The sequence below is a fragment of the Limulus polyphemus genome, unplaced genomic scaffold (genome assembly GCF_000517525.1).
Source record: "Limulus polyphemus unplaced genomic scaffold, Limulus_polyphemus-2.1.2 Scaffold813, whole genome shotgun sequence".
NCBI classification, from domain to species: Eukaryota; Metazoa; Arthropoda; class Merostomata; order Xiphosura; family Limulidae; genus Limulus; species Limulus polyphemus.
This window is the reverse complement of record NW_013666423.1, coordinates 254157-274494: the sequence shown is the minus strand read 5'-3', so window position 1 is coordinate 274494 and position 20338 is coordinate 254157. Positions and strand designations below refer to the sequence as shown.

At 31.6% G+C, this 20338-nt stretch overlaps 1 protein-coding gene across 1 annotated transcript in view; it reads right to left on the bottom strand.

Annotated features, from left to right (window-relative positions):
- The window catches only part of LOC106460671 (Fanconi anemia group J protein-like), a 74448-nt gene that overhangs the window by 6485 nt on the left and 47625 nt on the right, over nucleotides 1-20338 (bottom strand). Inside the window, exons 13-20 of the mRNA XM_022387431.1 lie at nucleotides 16131-16283; nucleotides 13268-13419; nucleotides 12752-12794; nucleotides 11979-12068; nucleotides 6256-6396; nucleotides 4533-4652; nucleotides 3757-3828; nucleotides 984-1149 (exon numbers count right to left, since the gene is read on the bottom strand). Coding sequence (XP_022243139.1) covers nucleotides 984-1149; nucleotides 3757-3828; nucleotides 4533-4652; nucleotides 6256-6396; nucleotides 11979-12068; nucleotides 12752-12794; nucleotides 13268-13419; nucleotides 16131-16283 — 937 coding nt within the window. The remainder of the gene's footprint in view (nucleotides 1-983; nucleotides 1150-3756; nucleotides 3829-4532; nucleotides 4653-6255; nucleotides 6397-11978; nucleotides 12069-12751; nucleotides 12795-13267; nucleotides 13420-16130; nucleotides 16284-20338) is intronic.

The window sequence follows — 20338 nt, the reverse complement described above, 5'->3', positions numbered from 1 at the left end:
TACAATGTCAAATAAAGGACACTGCAGCAATAGCCACGGGTTTCGTTGAGCACTATACCCAAACCAACCACGCATCATACATGATGTCCACAACACCCGTTGAAAACACCCAACACTGGTACTCAGTTGACCCTACCTCGACGGGACCAGCCGATTAAACCTGAGGGGGGGGGGGGCACCTGTCTACAGGAATTCAAGGCCAAAGTGGAGTGTTGCAGTGTCCCAGGCACCACTCAATCACCAGGATTCTCTCCTCCCCTTCATGGGTCACCATGCACGGCAAACACGTGGATGGATGTTTAGATCCCAGAGAAAGTAACTGAAAATACAGAACCTTCCCTGGGAGGTCCCTTCACTACATACAAGAATCCACCCCGAAGGGATAACAAAAAGAATAAGCTTAAACAACAAGAGCGAAAAATAAGACTTAGTTTTCTCATTGAAGTGAAACCATTGTGCTTGTTATATAAACTTTAAATAATATGCATAACAGCATATCTGAAGAAATTTATGCTGTCTGATTGTGGGTATTGACACTTTAACATTTATTTGGTTTTTATTTAATAGTTGTGATATTTCTTGTTCTAATGTGAAATAACCCTTGCTATTCTTTCAACAAAACTCCTTGCAAGTAAATGATAACTATACAACTATAAAGCATGACAAATGTTTTTCATTCTTTTTAGATTTATAGCTATGGTGCTAAAGCTTATAAAGTTATGGATATGATACAAGAAGAAAGTAGTTTCTCTGTGAAATAATGTTTAGAAGATGTACTGGTTGTGCAATTTCAGGAACACTTTTAAAAATGTTAAACTATTTATTAATTTATAAGTTATCATGAAATAGTAGTACAAATTATACTGTTATATTTTTCTTATGAATTCCACATCAACTGTAAGGATAAAAGTTTTACACCACCAGAATATAGTTTCTTGAGCTGAGTTATTTAATTTCCTACATTATCTGTTATCTTCTTTTACATAAAAAAAAGAAACAGTAATTCTGTTCTTCCCTACCCTTGTTTTCACTGTCTTCAACAGCTTCATAGAATTCAGACATTACAGAATCAAAGTTAATCCTCTCTGATGCACGGGGCTCAGAAACAATGACCTTGTGTTGCATCAGTTGTTCCCATAACCCTGTAGTCTGTCAAAGTAAAGTGTGACAAGATATACAATTGTGATATTTTAAAACTTATAATTTACGATTTAAAACTTCTTTTCCTAATACAAACAATCCTTTATTTATTCAGTATTGATCTATTATAAAAACATGAGCAGTACATAATAGCTACTTTCATTTATTCATGGTTGAAAATTTATATAAAATGTGTAGTTGTTTAATTGTTAATTTTCCTGGATGGTAACTGAGTTATTATGATAATACAAATACTTGGAAATACTTATGATTACAAGTGACTGTCAGATACATTAAAATCACACTGTAAATTTCTTTAGAACTGTCTTAAAACATATATACAAGTTGTGTTACTATTCTTATTCTGTGAAAATGATTAATATTAAGAACTTATGAATTTCATGTATACTTTACTTAAATACATGTAACAAAATATAGCTTTATAAAAAAACTGTGGAGTTTGTATTATAAAAAGAATTAATAGGGTGAGCCATGCTTTAAAGAAAATATTTGATTCCAAAATGAGACTTTTAAATAAAAATACACATTTCACTTTAATATATATTTCACCAAAATTTTAATCAGATAAACTAGCTCTTCTACAAAAGTTTGATAATAAGATGAGGCCAGATTGAAAATTCAGATCATGTATTGCTAAAATAACTATTTCTTTGATCAGTTAGCCTGAGAAATTTCATGTGAGATGCACAAAAATTTACAAGTGAAATTTAATCTTTCAGTAAGTCTATATCGAATTAATCACTTTAGGACAGTTTCTGGCCTATTCCACTTGTTATGGTAATTGACAGCAATGTTGGTGCCATAGATATATATCAATTCATAAAGTTTCACATTGCTAGGCCAAACGTTTTTCTTCTTCTTATGTTTGAACCAAAATGGTTTCCAGATAAGACCAATGACATAAAAATACTAATAATGTTTTTATTTTTAACACTACAGTAAAAACATACAATTGCTCTATATTCTAGTCAAATATCCCATTTTTCCTAACATTCAAAATTTTTACCTTGTGTGTAGTTACATTTCTGTTGATGGAAATACTTCCAAATTGAATATATTATAAAACATTTTGGACAATTGATGTATGCACACACAAGTTAAACTTAACAACCAGCACATTTTCATGCAAAGATTGTCGCAGTTCACCTTGAGGGCAAATATTATACCAGTTAATTAAAAAATTATAAAAAATAAACTTGTAGGTGTTTTTCCATACACATACACACAAAATACTTCAGTGTAGAAATTTATCCAATAAAGTTTTATTTATTTAATTTTATAGATAAAAAACTGAAAATCATTAGTGTTTGTGAATTTCCTGAAAATAATATGGCACCCATAATCATAACAGTTTTGAACTGAATAGCACTAATTTGTCCTGGTTACTTGAATACAAGCATAGTTTTATCGATTTTTAGCCAATTACTGTTTCTTGGTTGTGATGGTGTGGTGTAATTGTCCATGTTTCAGTTTTGAGAAGCCACAAAAGATGGATTTAAACACTTAATGAGTTCTTTTTCCATTCTGTTGAATGGTAAAAGCCATTAAAGCTTCCAGCTCAGCAGCAGGGATTTGCATAGAGATTGGTAAAAACTTAGCTTCATGATATGTTGCTGAAAACAAAAAAAGGTTTGTAAACAACTTCCACTAAAGTTACAGGCTGATTTTTTTAAAGCTTGCAAAAAGCTTTTTTTTTTTCATTTTGTACTTCATTTGAATTATGGCAGGAAAAAAAAAAGTTTGTGGAACAATATGAAGTGTGCTTAGTTATATAACTTTACAGTTGACCATTTAAAACTTCATTTCACTGATAAGACCACTATGGTAGGCCTTGTTTCCATTGGTTATATTGACCTAAGTAACTGCTTAAATGTGCAAGGAAAATTGCTGAAAAGAAGTATAAAAAACATATAAATGAATGTAAACAGGTTTAAAACTTTTATGTATAATACATGAAACCCTCTGATTAACAACTTAAAAACAAGTCAGCTCGATTATAATTTTGGTATAGAAGAGTTTTACAAAAATGTAGGAATACATAAAAATCAAGAATTAAGATATACAACAAAGGTATTATTTTTAATCTTATTGAAAAACAAAACATTACAATGAAATCTGAAATTTCAAGTGTGAATTCCAACAAATGCCACAGAAAAATATTTTAATTGTTGCAAAAGCTGCATAATCTGTGGAAGGTACTTTTGAAGTTTCAAACTATTTTATCTAGTAGTTTTTTTGTAAGACAACGAAACAAACTATACAACAGGTGCATCAAATCAATGCATCAGGTCTCATTGAAATAAAACAATTAATTGCTATATTCAAAAATAACATTTATTTTAATGTGCTTTAAGCCAGGTAATTAACCCCACAATTTAACCATACACCACTTAACAGTCAAAAGATACACAGTAATGATTTAAACTGGCTGATTTGGACAATATCTAAAATGAGTGGTTGAGGTTTTTTTTAGAATTAATAGCTGTAATTTGTTACATTTCAAAAAATCCTTTTGTAAACGTTCAAAAACGAACTTAAACACGATATACAAAAGAATCTGTAAAATTATTTGTCTTAACCACATAAACTACTTACCTCCCATCTATTAGTGAGTTTTTGAAGCATGCCATAGGATGGTAAAAAACACAGAATGCCATGAGGAACAACCTAAAAGTTTCCATAAAACAGTATGGTTTTCATGAAGTGCCAATAAGAATCCAAAATTTTATTGATCCAAATTTATTAGCAATAAGCTAAAAATACCATTTCTACAAAATTCTATAAAAGAAGTTTAATAAATAATGGATTTACAGGAAGTAATTAAACTTTTGAAATAAATTAAGTAGTTAATTTTGAAGTATATTAAAAAAAGGAAAATACTGAAGTAAATTATTCTAAAAGACCTTCTAGAATTTATAAAAATGTACCTCTTTTTTTTACAAATTTTAACAAAATAAAAATAGGTTACTATTATTGAATACCTTAAATACATGATAGAATATCTGAATATGTTCAATACCTTAATATTTTAACATCCATGAAAGAAATATCTTCAACATTAAAATATAAAACACTTAAATACTGTTATAAATAGCACCAATATTGGAAAGGTCCTGAACATATTTTTAGTTGTTGTTTTTTTTATTTATACATTTATTTGTTTAAACTGTAAGAAAGAAATACAAAGGTAAGCAGAATGCACTTTTGTAATTTCATGCATAAGTACAACTGCGCACAAAAAATTAGGTGTATTTGTTAACCTGAAATATGCTTTCTAACTTGTAAAAGTTTAATATATATATATATATATATATGAATAATTCCACTGAATTATAGAAATTATCAAAAAATTATAATTTTCTACAACATACTTTACAAATACGTAGAACCAGTTGTCCAATTTCATCCTGGAATGCAAAGGTTTCTGCATGGCGATAGCAGCCATTCAAAAGAGCTCCACTAGGTCCATGACCAACTGTTCCTACCCAAATCTATTAACAAAAAACAGGAATCCTTACAATAAATTTAAAGAAGCATTAAACTTGACCATGTTAATTTGTAAAAGTGTACTGTTTTATATGATACTGAAAAATAGTCTCTTAAATAATTTAACCAAGAAATAAATGTCAAAAAATCACTAATATAAACTCCATCCTAAAAACATTCTACACTTACAAAATAGATCATTCTTTTGGACACAGTAATTTCACTATAATTGTATGACATTTAATTTACAACTTGGAATTCAGTTTCAGTGAACAAAAACATCTCCATAACAATAAAGAAGAACAGTATTAATGGTAAAACACTGGCTAATTACTGTTAACAATTTATACAATGAACCATTACCTTCAATGGCTAATTAATTTTAACATTTTATACATAGAACAGTGCCACCATTACCTTCAATGGCTAACTAATGTTAACATTTTGTACATAGAACAGTACTACTGGTACCAACAATGTCTAATTATTGTTAACATTTTGCACGAAGTAGAGGTGTAATACCCTTAAATATGATAAAATTCACTTGTAATTACTTGAATACTGTTAAGAATATTATGTTTCCACAGACAATAACCTTAGGTGGTTACACATGTAAGTAACCAAATCCATGTACCAATCTCAAATATAAAATCCTTTTGTCTTAAAATGTCAGAAATATACACAAAGGCAGAAAAACTTATCTTTGCACAAGTTACAAAACAATCAAGTATTAAAACACTTAAACAATTAGCCTAAAGTTATAAAAATTGTGTAATGAATTGAAACACCGTATACATCATAAATAAAAGGAATAAAATATAGTTAGCAAAACAATATTTTAATACCTTAGTAGTTCTTTAACAAAAAAGTTCAAAAACATTTTTTGTCTCATTACACACACACACAAAAAAAAAAGAAAAAAGAAGAAGAAGAGAGAGCCAGATCAACTACAAACCAAAAGTAGTTATGATTCCTCTGCTTATATAACCTCACCTAAAAGAGGTAAGAATCAATTAGAAAATTTATAAAATATTTGCAGCATAAGAATACAGAATCTGGCCATGACTGATGAAAGTACAGTTGTTGATTATTAAATTTTATAGAAAAATATGCACCCTGAAGATGCTAAAATTAGCCTAGCTACCTAGTATGGCATAAAATTTATATTTATATAAGCCCTCAAACACAAGTCAGAACCAAGAAATAAACCCTTGATGATTTACCTCACTCAATTCAGAGTAACAGATTTAATTTCAAATACAAAATTTATAAATCTAGATCTGCTTCATGTTTTAATTTTTTTACTCATTAAAAATGTTTTAAACTAAGTTTTAAACAGGTTGGCTTAAGATTAACATATATTTAATATAAATACTATTTTATATAAAAGTAAATATTTGGTAATGTTCTAATAATATTACTATATGCATCAGTGAATTATTTTTTTTATTTAGTGAGCTTTAATCTTTGACTTGTTAATATTATGAAATCTAGACAACTTAACAAAAGCTACCATTATTGCCAAGTGTCTAAATAAGCCAGAAAGTTTAATTCCTGACCTGATGCAATAGGACATCTGTCAGAAAGGAAATTATTACTAAATTTTACCTGTGACTTGTTAATGATATGGTTGGCTTCCAGCTGAACTGGAAATGGGACATCTAGCTCTGACTGGAACGATTTCATGGGTGAGAGTGTTCCTGATGTTACAATTAAGGAATGGATATTGCCTTGAATATCTGAAAAAACCTAAAACAAATGATGATAATCAGAATAAAATGCATAACACTATTTTGAAAACTTTCTAGCTTAACAAGTGTAAATCAAGTAATCCCTATATATATATCTGCCAACTTTCTAAGTTTAAAAATCTTAACCATTAAATGCCAACGGTTTTTCAGTGAACGAAAAAGCCTCAGAGTTTTGCTAAAGAAGTCTGACAGACCACTTTTCAGGGATCATTAAAGCCACTATGATTGCATCACACGATATAAAGATCAGTTCTGTTGTGCTCAGCCTATTCACTAATGTACCAACTTTTAAAACAATACAGATATTTTGATGACAGCCTCAGAATTACAGAACTTTCAAAAAACATATCCAAATGACAATTTTCACAGTAACAAGTTTCTATGTCAGAATAACATACTTCCAACATATGGATAAGTACTACCAACTACAAGAAGACCTTAGCCATAAAATCACCCCTGTTCTATTTGGAACATTCTGAAGATAATGCCTACAAAACATCTGCATCTATAGGAACAGATGCATATTGACCAAAAAGATAAAGTCTCGACACTCCAAACGTTAATGCAACTTTTTCTCAAAAAGTAATTATATAATATTGCATATTTTCCATTATTGCACATTACTGGGGAATTAATTTGAATGCTAATTATGAAAAATTATGAATTAAATATATTAATTACAAAAAAGGTATTTCAACTTTAAATATCTCCATAATCCAGACATGGGAAAAATCTTTGAATGCTTTCCATTTTGTTGTTGTTTGGTATTTTCTATGTTTGATCATTATGTGAACTTATGTCTTAATTTCGTAGAGACAGCATATGGGCTATTAATATTAAATACATACTTCAGAAAGTTAGATTGATTTTGTTCACCTATGACATTCTATGATAATACAGAACTGAACAAAACAAAATACTGTAAAAATAAATCAGACCAAAACATAACAAACAAATTATTTGAAATAAAAATAGGAACTTAAAATTAATTAACTGCACCATAGGCTTCTTTCTTGATTTTTCTTTTGCAAATGCATCTATAATGTGGTCATAATTTAATTTTCTTGTTATCTCACTCTCGACTGATAATGCTCATAAAGAATTTAGTCTTTCCTGTGACATAGTCGATTCAAAGTTATTTTTAACTCTGAAAAGCTTTGAGAAAGATATTTTGAAACAATTATTTGCTACAGGTAAACATAGGCATATTATAAGGGCTACGTCAAAGTTGTGGAATGTATTATTCAATCCAGTTTACCGTAAATATTTTGCAATGTTGACATGACTTTTAATTTTACTGCTCAGATGTGCTTTCAACTGGATGCATTGATTTGCAAAAGATTTATCTGAATCTCCTTTGTACACACTTCAATTAAGTTTATAGCATTTTGAAATATTTCTTCATTTTCCATTTTCAACAAGTTCATCAAAAAGCCAAATTTGTTTTCTATAAGCAAAAATACTTCCATTTCCTTAGTTATCTCTCTCATAAGTGTCAATAATAACATAGAAGGTTTCTATTCTCATTTCATCATGGCCTGAAAGCTGTCCTTCTACTATGACACTATTGTCAAATTGGACAGTTCTTTGCTTTTTCATTTTTTGCTATAGGTTTCTCTTTTACATTTGACTGCTTCTTCATAAATATCAAAATTATTTATAAGTTGACATATTCAGTCAATGCTTTGCTTTATGTTCCCTAACTACAGAATTTTGGATATATTTTCTTGTGGCATTAAATCTTTCTAAAATTTAATACCAAAATACAGTCATTAAGGCAATTTCTAAGTTATTAATTTTTTCTTTAGTTGCCTTAGCATCATTGTCTATCTATCATACGTTGACCATTGTCCTCCAAAAACTCAGATCATGTTTTTTGAATTTTAGTATATCCAAAACATAAAATTTTGCAGCATCAGCTCTTGCTGACCAACATGTGTTTAACAAAGATTTAATGACAAATGAACCCAAGTACTTTAATAATATTGCCAAGAAGTACATTGACGCAAAAAGAAAATTATATTGAGTGTCCCAAATACGGAATGTACATAGGGACTTCATTCTGTACCCTTATTCGTGCTTGTAGGCCTCTGTATTTTCCAAACAGATTGGAGGCATCATCATATGCCTGACCATGGCAATCTTGTAAATATATGTTATTATTCACTTAAAGTTGAGATCATTGCAGATTCTATAGCTGCTGCCTTGCACCCTATCTAAGGAATATATTTTATAAATGTTTCAATGGGATTGCCTTCAGTTGAGGTGTATCTAATGAGAAATTCAAGTTGATCCACATGTGACAAGTCTGGAGTAGAATCAACAGTAATTGAAAAATATTTCACAACTTTCAATTCATCAATAATTAATTGTATTTATTACTTTTTTTCCCCATTAAAAAATAAACTCTTCGTATACCGTATTTGATATGTAATTTGGGTTACCACTTTCGGAATTGCATATTTACTGAGACTTTTTTTTGCAAAAAAAGATTGAATTCTGCTATAAGTTTTAAACATCTTTAAGAGTTTCTGTTTTGTGCTGAACCTAACAGTGAGTTTTCTCCTCTAAAAGCCAAACCTCTAGTTGCTAAGTAAATAACTGAAGCAACTATATGTTTGTACATTTCTCTAATATGTAACTTCTGACAAACCTTCTTCTCCTGAAGAAGCCTGAAAGGCAACACCAAAGGCTCGGAATGACGGGATCGTGTATACCTTACTCAACCAAAGGAACAGAACTCATCTGGTCTGGAATTATGCACATACATCCTCACTCCCCAACTCAGTGGACAAGGAGTATTACACTTGCCCCTGGAATTATGGGGAGGACATGGAACTACTGTGTTCAACCAAGGACCCAGGATGGGACCACTCCGCATTCGGAATTATAAGGAGATTGTGGACCCCCTTCCATGAACAATGTCCTGAACTGATATTGATCAAAAACAAGGGCCATGTATACCTCAACCGGATAGCTGAAAATCAAATCCGATTCGGTATCACAAATAGGCTCCTGCATAGGCTGGTGCTGTTCCTACCTACAACTGGGAAATTAATATCCAGGAATCTGGGTAGTAGGGCCTCCCAACCTCGCCCTCTTCTCTGAGAGTGGAGGAATTCACTCTAACATTTGAAGGAAAAGCCTCTGACCACAACCCAAATGACTGGAAACTGAGTGTGGTAAGAACTCCCTAGCTCCACTATTAGAATCTGGAAGATAATGCACATTGAGGAGTTATGAGGAACAGTGCTCTGGAAACAGTGCAATAGGTGAACCAAGTTCCCTAAATTTTTAAAAGCAAACCGACCCCGACTTATTCAATCCAATGATCAGTAGGAATGGGCAGGATCCCTTTTAGCTTTACTGATAATAGTCCATGAGTGGCAGTCCAGCATAGAATAGTAATACCACCCGCTCCTAGGTGGCCATATGGAACACCTCATTTCTACAGAGCCTGTTGCTACCGGTAATAATTATTGTGAAATAGTGGTTGCTAGTGCAGAATTGGAATAATAAAATAATATATGCCTGGGCAACACTTGCCACAGAGTGGGATCCAGTGAAAAAAAAAATAGATGAGATTCTGGGAAGGAAAGAGAAGAGACAAAAGGAGGAAAAAAAACAACAAAAACTCACCCCTCCATATAATCTAGCAGATGTGGTCAAAATGGTCACAGGGTGTAGGCAAAAACCCTTAGAAGAAGAAACTGCCAGATCGTGTAAATAATGAGTGAGAAAATTATTGGGAGAACTCCACATATCAGCTTGCAGGTACCAGCAAGCACTTCAAAAGGGGAGCTAATGACATAGAAATGTGATGAATCTGATGAGATGGGCCTTGCAGCAGATTCATCACCTGTAAAGATAGTCCAGAATAAGCGAAGTCACTATGTCAGGGTAATCGGGGATAAATAGTCCAGAATAAGCAAAGTCACTATGTCAGGGTAATCGGAGATAAATAGTCCAGAATAAGCAAAGTCACTACGTCAGGGTAATCAGGGATAAATAGTCCAGAATAAGCAAAGTCACTATGTCAGGGTAATCGGGGATAAATTGTGGGAAACTGAAGGATTCCAATAAAGAAATGGTCGATTTCTAGCACCAAGCCACATAACACCTGAAATTACATCCTGAAATTAAAAAAGAGAAAAGAAAAATAAATTAACTCTGTCTGTTGCCACAAACAAACAACACATTTGCACAAGTTGGTACGTACAAACAGCAAAACTGTCTAGGTACAAATCATAAGTGTACATTCTCTGTCGTCTGTCGATCACATTCCACGTACACTACATACCATGAAACCTACACAAAATTACTACAATTTCACACACAAGTACTTTCTTATTTTTGACACTAGTAAATAGACAATTATTAGCTTCCACACTGGCACACCATTTCAGCAATGCCAAAAGAACTCACAATAAAGAAACAACTGCCTAAATAAAACTAAATTTGATTCCACTAAATATATATATATATATATATTATTACACTTTAAAATGGAACTGTTTATTACAAAAATATTTTACCGCCACTGATTATTCATACGATTGCTCCAGAAATGATGACTTTGTATTAATTACTTCATTATTCACATGATTGCTTAGCATTCTGATTGTATCTCAATCTGGTGCATTACCTCATTACAAAATTAAATACAATTTTATAATCAATATTATGATTAGAATACCTCCATAGCCTAACTTTAAGTTGTCTGTATAAGTTCATAGATGTGCATTAAAAATATCATTTCAGAAAAAATAATAATTTCTTATAGGTACCTTTTTATTTTTCATTTGTACTTTCTATTCGCAGAATACGATTTATGTAGTAACGTAATAAAACGAAAATGTTTGAGTAAATATACTTATATATCTGTTCTTTAATTTGAGAAACTATGAATGGACTGAACAGTTACAAAGATGCTGACTGATTCACCAATGTTTAATTAAAGTAGAACACAGCTGTCTAAGTCATGCTGAATCTTGTTTCTGCTCAATTTCTGCACATTATTTCAGTTACAAAACTGGTAAATTCTAATACAAAACTGTATATATAATGGAAAAAATTTAAGAATACGTATAAAATATACATACTAATAAAATTTTATTGAATATAGAAGAGTTTCAATTACACTACTTCATGTTTTTTATAACCACAATTTCAACAAACACACTTCTCAAACTTACAGGTAGATTTACATACGTACTAGAATATAAAGTCCCAAATACGAGCATTGTTTTGTAAGTCATAAAACTTTTCAAATTAAAAAATACAGAATTTGATGCACTAGTTTTTCTTGTAAATTAAGACATCTATTTAAATAAATTACATTGTTTTCAATATGACATATATTACTACACTACCATCATAAAAACATTTCTGACACCATAAGAAACGAGAAAATGTGTATAAAACAACAATCAACTCTTATCACTAATGATAAGATATGGTATGAAAATCTTGTTTTAATATTACAAGCACTTGAATACAAATGTATACTACAATATAATAGTCACATTTAAGAAACTGATGTATAAGACAAAAAGATCAATATTTGATTATGCAACTTACCACAGCTGGATTTAAACACCACAAATTAAGTGAATAACTGTAGTCCTTTGACTTTTGAGTTGACCTTTGGGTGTTCAACCAAACCCCAAACTGTAACATAATAAACTATATTAATGGTTGATTACCTTCAACTCTGTTCCATTAAAATTATAAAACACCATTACAATAGATCTGTTTATTAAGCTACTGCATCATTACATACAATTTTAAAAAATGTACACTAAATGAAAATGTTTTTGAAAAAGTAAACAAACAGATTAGAAACTCTAATTTGTATTTTTTTCTAGGTGTAAAACATACTAATAATCAAACTAAATGGGCTATTATTTTGAAATATTTTAATTTAAAATACTAAAGAAAAACAAAATTGACACAAACTAACTATGAAAACATAGTACACAACAAACATACTAGAACTATTATTTTGTTGTACATTACATAACAAGAAAAATTAGCTAAAAAACAGTTCTAGATCAGAAGTATAGTTTATATCATCAATCTTGGAAAGTAATTACACTTTTAACACTATTTAAATAACTGAAGAAATTGGGTTTGGAATGTCTTCTAAGTGAAAATATTTTGATAGATTGGAGATAAAACCAACAAAAGTAAAGATGTACAATTACATACTTTGTTACTCTTATGACTTTTATTATTATATATGAAAACATAAATCTGTATTTTAGCAACCAAATAAAAAAGTTTCAACACAATCTTTATTACCTAGAAAGAACAATTCATGATGTGAAACACTACTCTGTTTTCTAACTCACCTCTGATGGAATTTTTCTATAAGCTTCTTTCTCTATTACAGCTCTGTGTGGAAGAAAGTTTTATCAAAATAGAACTAGTGTGTTTCAAATGTAATATATGTGAACAAACAAAATCGACAGCTAAGAAGTTCTGAGTAAATGTACTTAAGATTCATTGATCAAGCCCATCCTTTACTATCCTCCATGTAAAATTAATTTTTTTGCAAATGCTCCAAAGGTAAAATGTATTAATACATGTAGTAACAATGTATATGATCATAATTCTAGCTTCAAAAACATTTACCTTTATTGATTCTTGTTTGTTTAAGAGCAAAGATGTACAATAGACTAATTTTACCCAGCTTTAATGTTATAAGTTCTCAAAGTTGCTGCTGAGTCACCAAGGGTCAGAAGTGGAGAAACTTGCATAATTAACAAGTTAAAGTACACACAAAGTATTTCAAGAATGTATAAAAACAGTAAAATACTAAACTTTTACAGTGTCTGTGATCTTACAATATCTCAAAATATACATACTTATAATCAGGCATGTACTTAAGATTTTCTTTATAAAGAAATGTCAAAGTTATGCTCAGACTTCTCAGTAACATGGTTGTAGCAGAATGCAATGTCAGATGATACGGACTTTCTGGGTCTTTTTCTTCTGTTATGACTGTCATTATGTGCCTCTGAAAAGATATGCAATGAAAAAATACCTACATATACACACACAGACATTACCAAATGTTAAAATTAATCAAAATATCCTTTCACCTAGTCATTGACTATAACTAAGAACTATGATAATATTTTGATGGCACAGAAATTATTATTCTTCAGATAACACTAAACTATTTGTTCAAAGAAAAATATAAAAACAAAAAATATGACACTAATTGATGTATTTGAATTTCACTTCCTATGTCAAAACTTAAGTACACTCTCATGTTTCCTATGTCAAAATCTAAAAACACTCTCATTTCTTATGTTAAATGTTAAGTACATACTTGTTTCCTATGTTAAAACTTGTGTATGCTCTCATGTTTCCTATATTAAACCGTTGGTGAAATACTTATATTTTCTTCTGTACATGTAAAACATATTACACAATGTTTTGACAAGGGTTTGTCGTCATCAGATACAAGTAATTTACACTTACAGTGTAAATTACTTGTACCTGATGATGACAAACCCTTGTCAAAATGTACATTTGCTGTTATGTTAAACTTATTTTAATGTTTTTTTTCATTACCCATTCAAGCCGTCTCCAACCATTAATAGTTAGCATTAATTAGTGGTTTATAAACTGACTGTAAATACTGACATCTTCAGATATGTAGTCCCAAGAAAGACTACTGTGGAATCCAAACCAAGCATCTTAGGTACATCATGTGGGGAGTGGTATCCCCTGAACTAGACTGTTTCTCATTCATGGTGACTTGAGATACTGTATTTATGTTTTTCAGAAGTGATAACCAGGTTCTGCTAACTTTCTACATAGAACTATAGCCATGTTATGCTTCCAGTAGATAACCAGTTTCTTCCAAATTTCTATGTATGGAACTATAGCTGTGTTGTTCTTTCAATAGTGAAAACCAGGTTCTTCTAACTTCCTACATACTGGAATCTAGCAATGTTGTACATACACGGTAATAGGGCCTCAAGAATAACATCATTAACTTTGATGTAACCACAATATTGAATTATGTAGCAAGAAATGACACATTTCAACTAATCCAACGTCAACTAGAAACTGATTACAACTTTACAAATGACACTGATCCATAAAATCTACCTTCATGGATCTCACCAACTTTTGTAGATCTGTATTCTACCAGTAGAAACAAGGAGTGGCAATGGAATTAACTCTATCACTAGTAATTAGAAGTCTGTTCTTGGAACATGAGATCCACACATAAAACCTGACTTATGTACGGTGATAACATTTTTGAATTTTGGTCACACTTTTACCTAACAAAAACATGAGTTTCTAATCCATCTAAGTAATCAGCCAATCATCCAGTTCATCACTGAAATGGAATCAGCTAACAAATTTTCTTCACTTCCTAGATGTAATGGTTAAAAAAAAGAAGCAATAATTTTGTAATATGAACATACAAAAGACAATATTATGTGGCAAGCATCTAGACTATACTTATCAAAACATTTTAACATCATAAAGAATAAATTCCTGCTTTCCATGCAGGATGAATAAGGTTTGTAGCATGGAAAGAGTCACAATGATTATCTCCAGAAAGTAGTAGTTCTTTGACAAACAGGAATATAAAATGCCCTATAATCACACATTCATCCATCCTTACAAAAAGTCTTTCAGACTGTATTCAGAGAAACTGCAGACAACATGTGATTAGCATAATTTTCAAAAGATACAACACTAAGATCTCAAATGATACACACAAAACCCTCTCCAGATCCATTAGAATAGAATATGTGATCCATAAGATTCCATGTATATTATTTGTGGCAAGGAATATGTTGGGTAAACAAGGAAATCAGTTAAACTGAGAATCCAAAAGCATCAATGTCACAAAAATACAACCATCAAATACAGTGAACAAATACTAGAACTGTGCCAAGAGATAACTTGAACAACAGAAATAAATGCCTTCCACATCCATAAAGCTAGTTCTTTAAGCATACAAAACCTTGAAATAGCATAAGCTGGATACCAGAAACAGATGCCTTCCACATCTATATAGCTAGTTCTTTAAGCATGCAAAACCTCGAAATAGCATAAGCTGGATACCACAGTCAAAACATTCTAATACAACCAACAAAACCGTGAAACAAAATAACCAAGATACCACTACTAAGAAACATAAATACAACAAATAAAACCAAAACCTTGAAATAGTATTACCTAAATACTACAACTAAAATACAACATCTGAAGGTGCCATTAATGAGTAACAGACCAGCCCAATGTATAGTACTCCTTGCTCCTGTCTCTAAGGTCCAAATTCGAATCTTGAAGATTACGCCCCCAAATATGGCAGTAATTTAGCAGCTAAAATGAAATGCTTAAATCAGATGAGTCAGATTATTTACATGTAACAAACAACAAGAAATAACACATAGCAACTTATAGACCACTAATTAGTGTTAACTGTGAAATGTGGTTGTTCACTGAAGTACTTTTTCTCTACCTATGATGAATTTGTTTTCTTTGCATTTAAGTGAGATCTTAAGGGTAGATTCTCACAAAATAAGCAATTTACAATGATAAGATGATTATCTTCTTTTAAATAAAAGTTTCTAAAATCCAACTTTCAGTTTCTGAGCTCCACAGAAAGGGGGGGGGGAAACCCTGAATCAACAGATGTTTTCCAATCCTGGAAGGTTGATAGTAACTAGCACTTTATATGGAGTTAATACTTACTTTTACTTCATGGAACACTGCAGGTCCAGCACCTAACTCTGTTAGCTCAGCTACAATTTCAGGACCTGAGAAAACTTTGCAGGACTTGTTAAAATCTTGATAATCAGTGAGTTTAGAGGAAAGTCTGGCAATCCACTCAGCTAAACTAGACAGCTAAAATCCAATAATCATAACCAATTAAACAAACAAAGAGAAATAATTATTGATTACACTTTATAAGTGACCATTCTGGCTACTAACCCTGACAAAGGCAGGATCTTTCTAGATTAATTTTCACAGGTGCTTATCACAAAAATAAATCATAAATGTGCAAATTTATGATGAATATTACAACAGATTAAAAGCCAAACATTTGTCGTTTACAAAAACTTTTACATTAAGCAACGACATTTACAATGATGATGGCATACTTTTTCTTTTGACTGTTGCAACATGAAAATTAATATTCACTACACTTTACAAAGGAATATATCAGGATTTACTTTCTTTATGACTTTTTTCTCTCTCTCTCTCACACACACACACACATATATATATATATTAATATAATTGTACATATTGAATAAAGTAATATTTTAATCTATATATATTTATGGTACATGAAACATATGCAGGATCCAAAACTAGCTACATACAATTACAAAAACCAATAACTCAAGTGTTTATGGAAGGTAGAACTTTTTAAGATGCTTTAGCTTTTTTATTTATGCACAGAGAGGTGAATTTGAAATCCCTAATTTATACTATCCAATTCCATATTAAAACTCAATTTATTTTCTCAAATATTTAACACTTTGTATTAAGTAAAATTTTTATAATCTCACTATTATAATTTCATAAAAAAACTGTTTAGATTTGCTTTATTTTCAGAAACATTAATAAAAGTTAGTATTTTCCTACACTGAAAATGTATTTCGAATAGATACTTACCTCCTCTCACAAAATAGCTTCACAAATTTTCAATGCACATGCTACTAATCTTCCAATGCTGCATATCCAAATGTAAATGATCATGCAGCAGCTCTCCATCAAAAGGCGCACAACACCACGCCTATCATAACCAGCACCCTCTTCACCTCTGCACTCGTTAATCACTTTGAGATTGGTCAGAATACCTACACCATATATCATTAGAAGTGGGGAGGCTAGGTAGGAAAAGTGAGAGGAGGTATGTATCTATCAGAAATGCATTTTCAGTGTATGAAAATGCTCACTTTTGATATGGTATCTTACCTTTGCTCCCAAAATAGATAGAATCCCACATTGAACTGGTGAAGGACCGATAAAAAAAATGATCCCCCTTTAAGAAGTGCCTAAAGAGGGACCACCAGGAGGTGTGGAACCAAAAGAAAAAATTTCACATCTTAGCGGGAGATGGCACCACACCTAATCCAGGTACACTCTAAGCTCTTTTATGACAGTATCATGAACATAAAAGGTGGAAAAACATGAAGGAGTCTCAGAATATGAATGACCAATGAATTGGACTCCAACGTGTCAAGTGGCTAGGGTGAGACAGACCGTAGTGGTAGTTTGACCTCATCCAACACCAGGCAGTATCTGGAATGGTACATCAGATCCACAGTAGGTAGGGGATCACTTACCTCTTCACCTCAAAACAGGAATTGTTATGGAAGAGGAACTTCTGTACAAAATCCATTACCACTTGTGCACATTTCCAACACCAGATCTGCTGGGAACCGACATCAAGCAGATTGTAGGAAGGTGGAAAGCCCTAGTGGGATGGCATCTCTGGTTCAAAACCTGAAGGCAATGGAAGAAGGAAGACGTGCTGCATTCAACTACAACCAACACCAGATCTTCCCAGAACTGACATCCAGCAGATGGTAGGAAGAAGGACCGCAAACCTGTTGAGCATCTCCAGTCCAAAACCTGGCAGCAGTGGGCATTTGTCATTAAGTATGCAGTAGGAGGAGGGATACCGGCCAGCACACAGGACTTACTTAGCTGCACCATCTCCAATCAACACCAGAAATGTACATCCAGAGGATGGTAGGGGGGACATCTCAGCCTGAGGGGCAAACTGCAATTATAGCAGTCCATGGAACACCCCATCTCTATGGTGTGCATAACACAAACCTGAAACATAATTTATCCTATATAACAATAAAATGGAGACACACAACCAATACCTGGTGGCATCTGGAATTGTACATCAGTAGGAGGGGATACAACATATTTAACATCAAGTATGGTTGCAGGATAGACAGTGCAGATTTTCAAAAATAAAAAGTATACCTAGTCAGGCACCACTTGCCATAGAGTGGGATCCACAATACAATAGTGAAAGGCTCCTGAAAACGTAAGAAAAAGTTTAAAAGAAAAAAAAAACAACTTTTCACAATACCAAAATGCAAAAATTTAAATAAAAAGTAAAGAATAACTAAGTCAGTAGTATAATGGAAAATGTCAACAAATCTGCAAGCAAAAATCAGCTTGTCTGTACAGTACTACTGCCAATTGAGAAGTGATTAATGAGTGCAGATGTGAAGAGGGTGCTGGTTACAATAGGAGTGGTGTTGCACTCCTATTGGTGTGGAGCTGCTGCATGATCACTTACATGTAAATATGCAGAAGTGGGAGGTGGAAGGCTAGTGGCGTGTGTTGAAAATTTGTGCCGATCGTGCTAGTCGAGAAAAGCTATTTTCTTAGAGGAGGTAAGATATCATATCGGAACAAATACTTGTACAATCAGCCAATTCTAACACAATTACTTGGTACTGGTATTTTTTAATATTTCCAATCCAATCCTTTTCTGTGTGCATATTATACAAAATACAAAATTCAGTACCTTAAGATAATGTGCTAAAGGAAGCAAAATAAGAAAATCTACAATAAATCTAACTTCCTTAATAATTGAAGAACATCTTCCTATGAATCTAATGTTGAAGCAAAATCTCGATCTTATTAACCTTAATTAGAAGTAAGTGAAAAGTGCAACTGACATTTCTGTTTACTTCAAGGATCTGTTGTTAAAACAATTTGTATAGCATTATGACCATCTAGAGTAAAATAATAAAACAAGATATTTTCTCACCAATCACACCCACAAGAAATGCTATAAAAATTTTAAGATATGTGCCCTAAATTTTTGAAAACAAAACTACTTAGTTTTATTTAAATACTTGAAACATTACATAACACAAGACTAACACAACAGCTATTTTAAAATATAAAAGTGAAATTTCACATGAGATGAAATGCCCACCAATGCTTCCCCCATAGTAGAATGCCAAAATCATTTCATCCTAAATACAATACTTGTTTCAATATGGTCTCAGAGCTGACTATCATTAAAAACTCAAAAGTAATTTTGATAAAAATTAAAAATGTAAGAGAAATCCAACCACATTAGAGCATTTATGAACATTTCTATTGATACCTTAGAATCGTGAATAAAAAAAAATTGTACTTTTGTTTATTTATTATTACAAACATTCAAACTGCATATTTATGAAAATCTAAATACCACTTCTTAATAGAATGGTTTATATGAAACATTATGTCATAAATATAAAAAAACAAATAAACTGGGGAAAGTTATAGCCTTAACTATGAAAGCTTCAGGCAAGAAGAGTTTGGATAGAGCTAAATAACATCTACTAAAATGTACGATAGTTTGGATGTAGATAAACAACATGTACATAGTCTAAAATGAAGGATAATTTGAATATAGATAAAACCTGGACATACACCAAAATATAGGACAGTTTGAATGTAAATAAGCAACATGTGCATACATCAAAATTTCCTAAGGACTGCTAGGGTGTATATAAATAACACATACATACAATAAAAGTGTAGAAAAGACTGGATATAGATAAAAACATTTACGTAAACTAAACTTTCCTATTGACAGTTTGGATGTAAACAAACAACATGTCCATTATAATGGAGAAGAGTTTAAATATAGACAACTAAGATGCACATACGCTCAAGTATAAGAGAGTTTAAATGAAGAAAAACAGGGCGTACTAAGTGCAGTATGCTTATTTTTTTAGTGAACTCACTTTACCCTCACAACATTCTCATGTATGTTCTTGTTAAAAGTATATACACTGAGTGGTCACAAGTAAATAAACACCTAACTTTTCGTCATTTAACTGATTTATGCTAACTAATTTGTGTTCACAGAGCACTAAATAAAAATTAAAATGGCCTGCACACTAATTATCTTGTGCTACAAC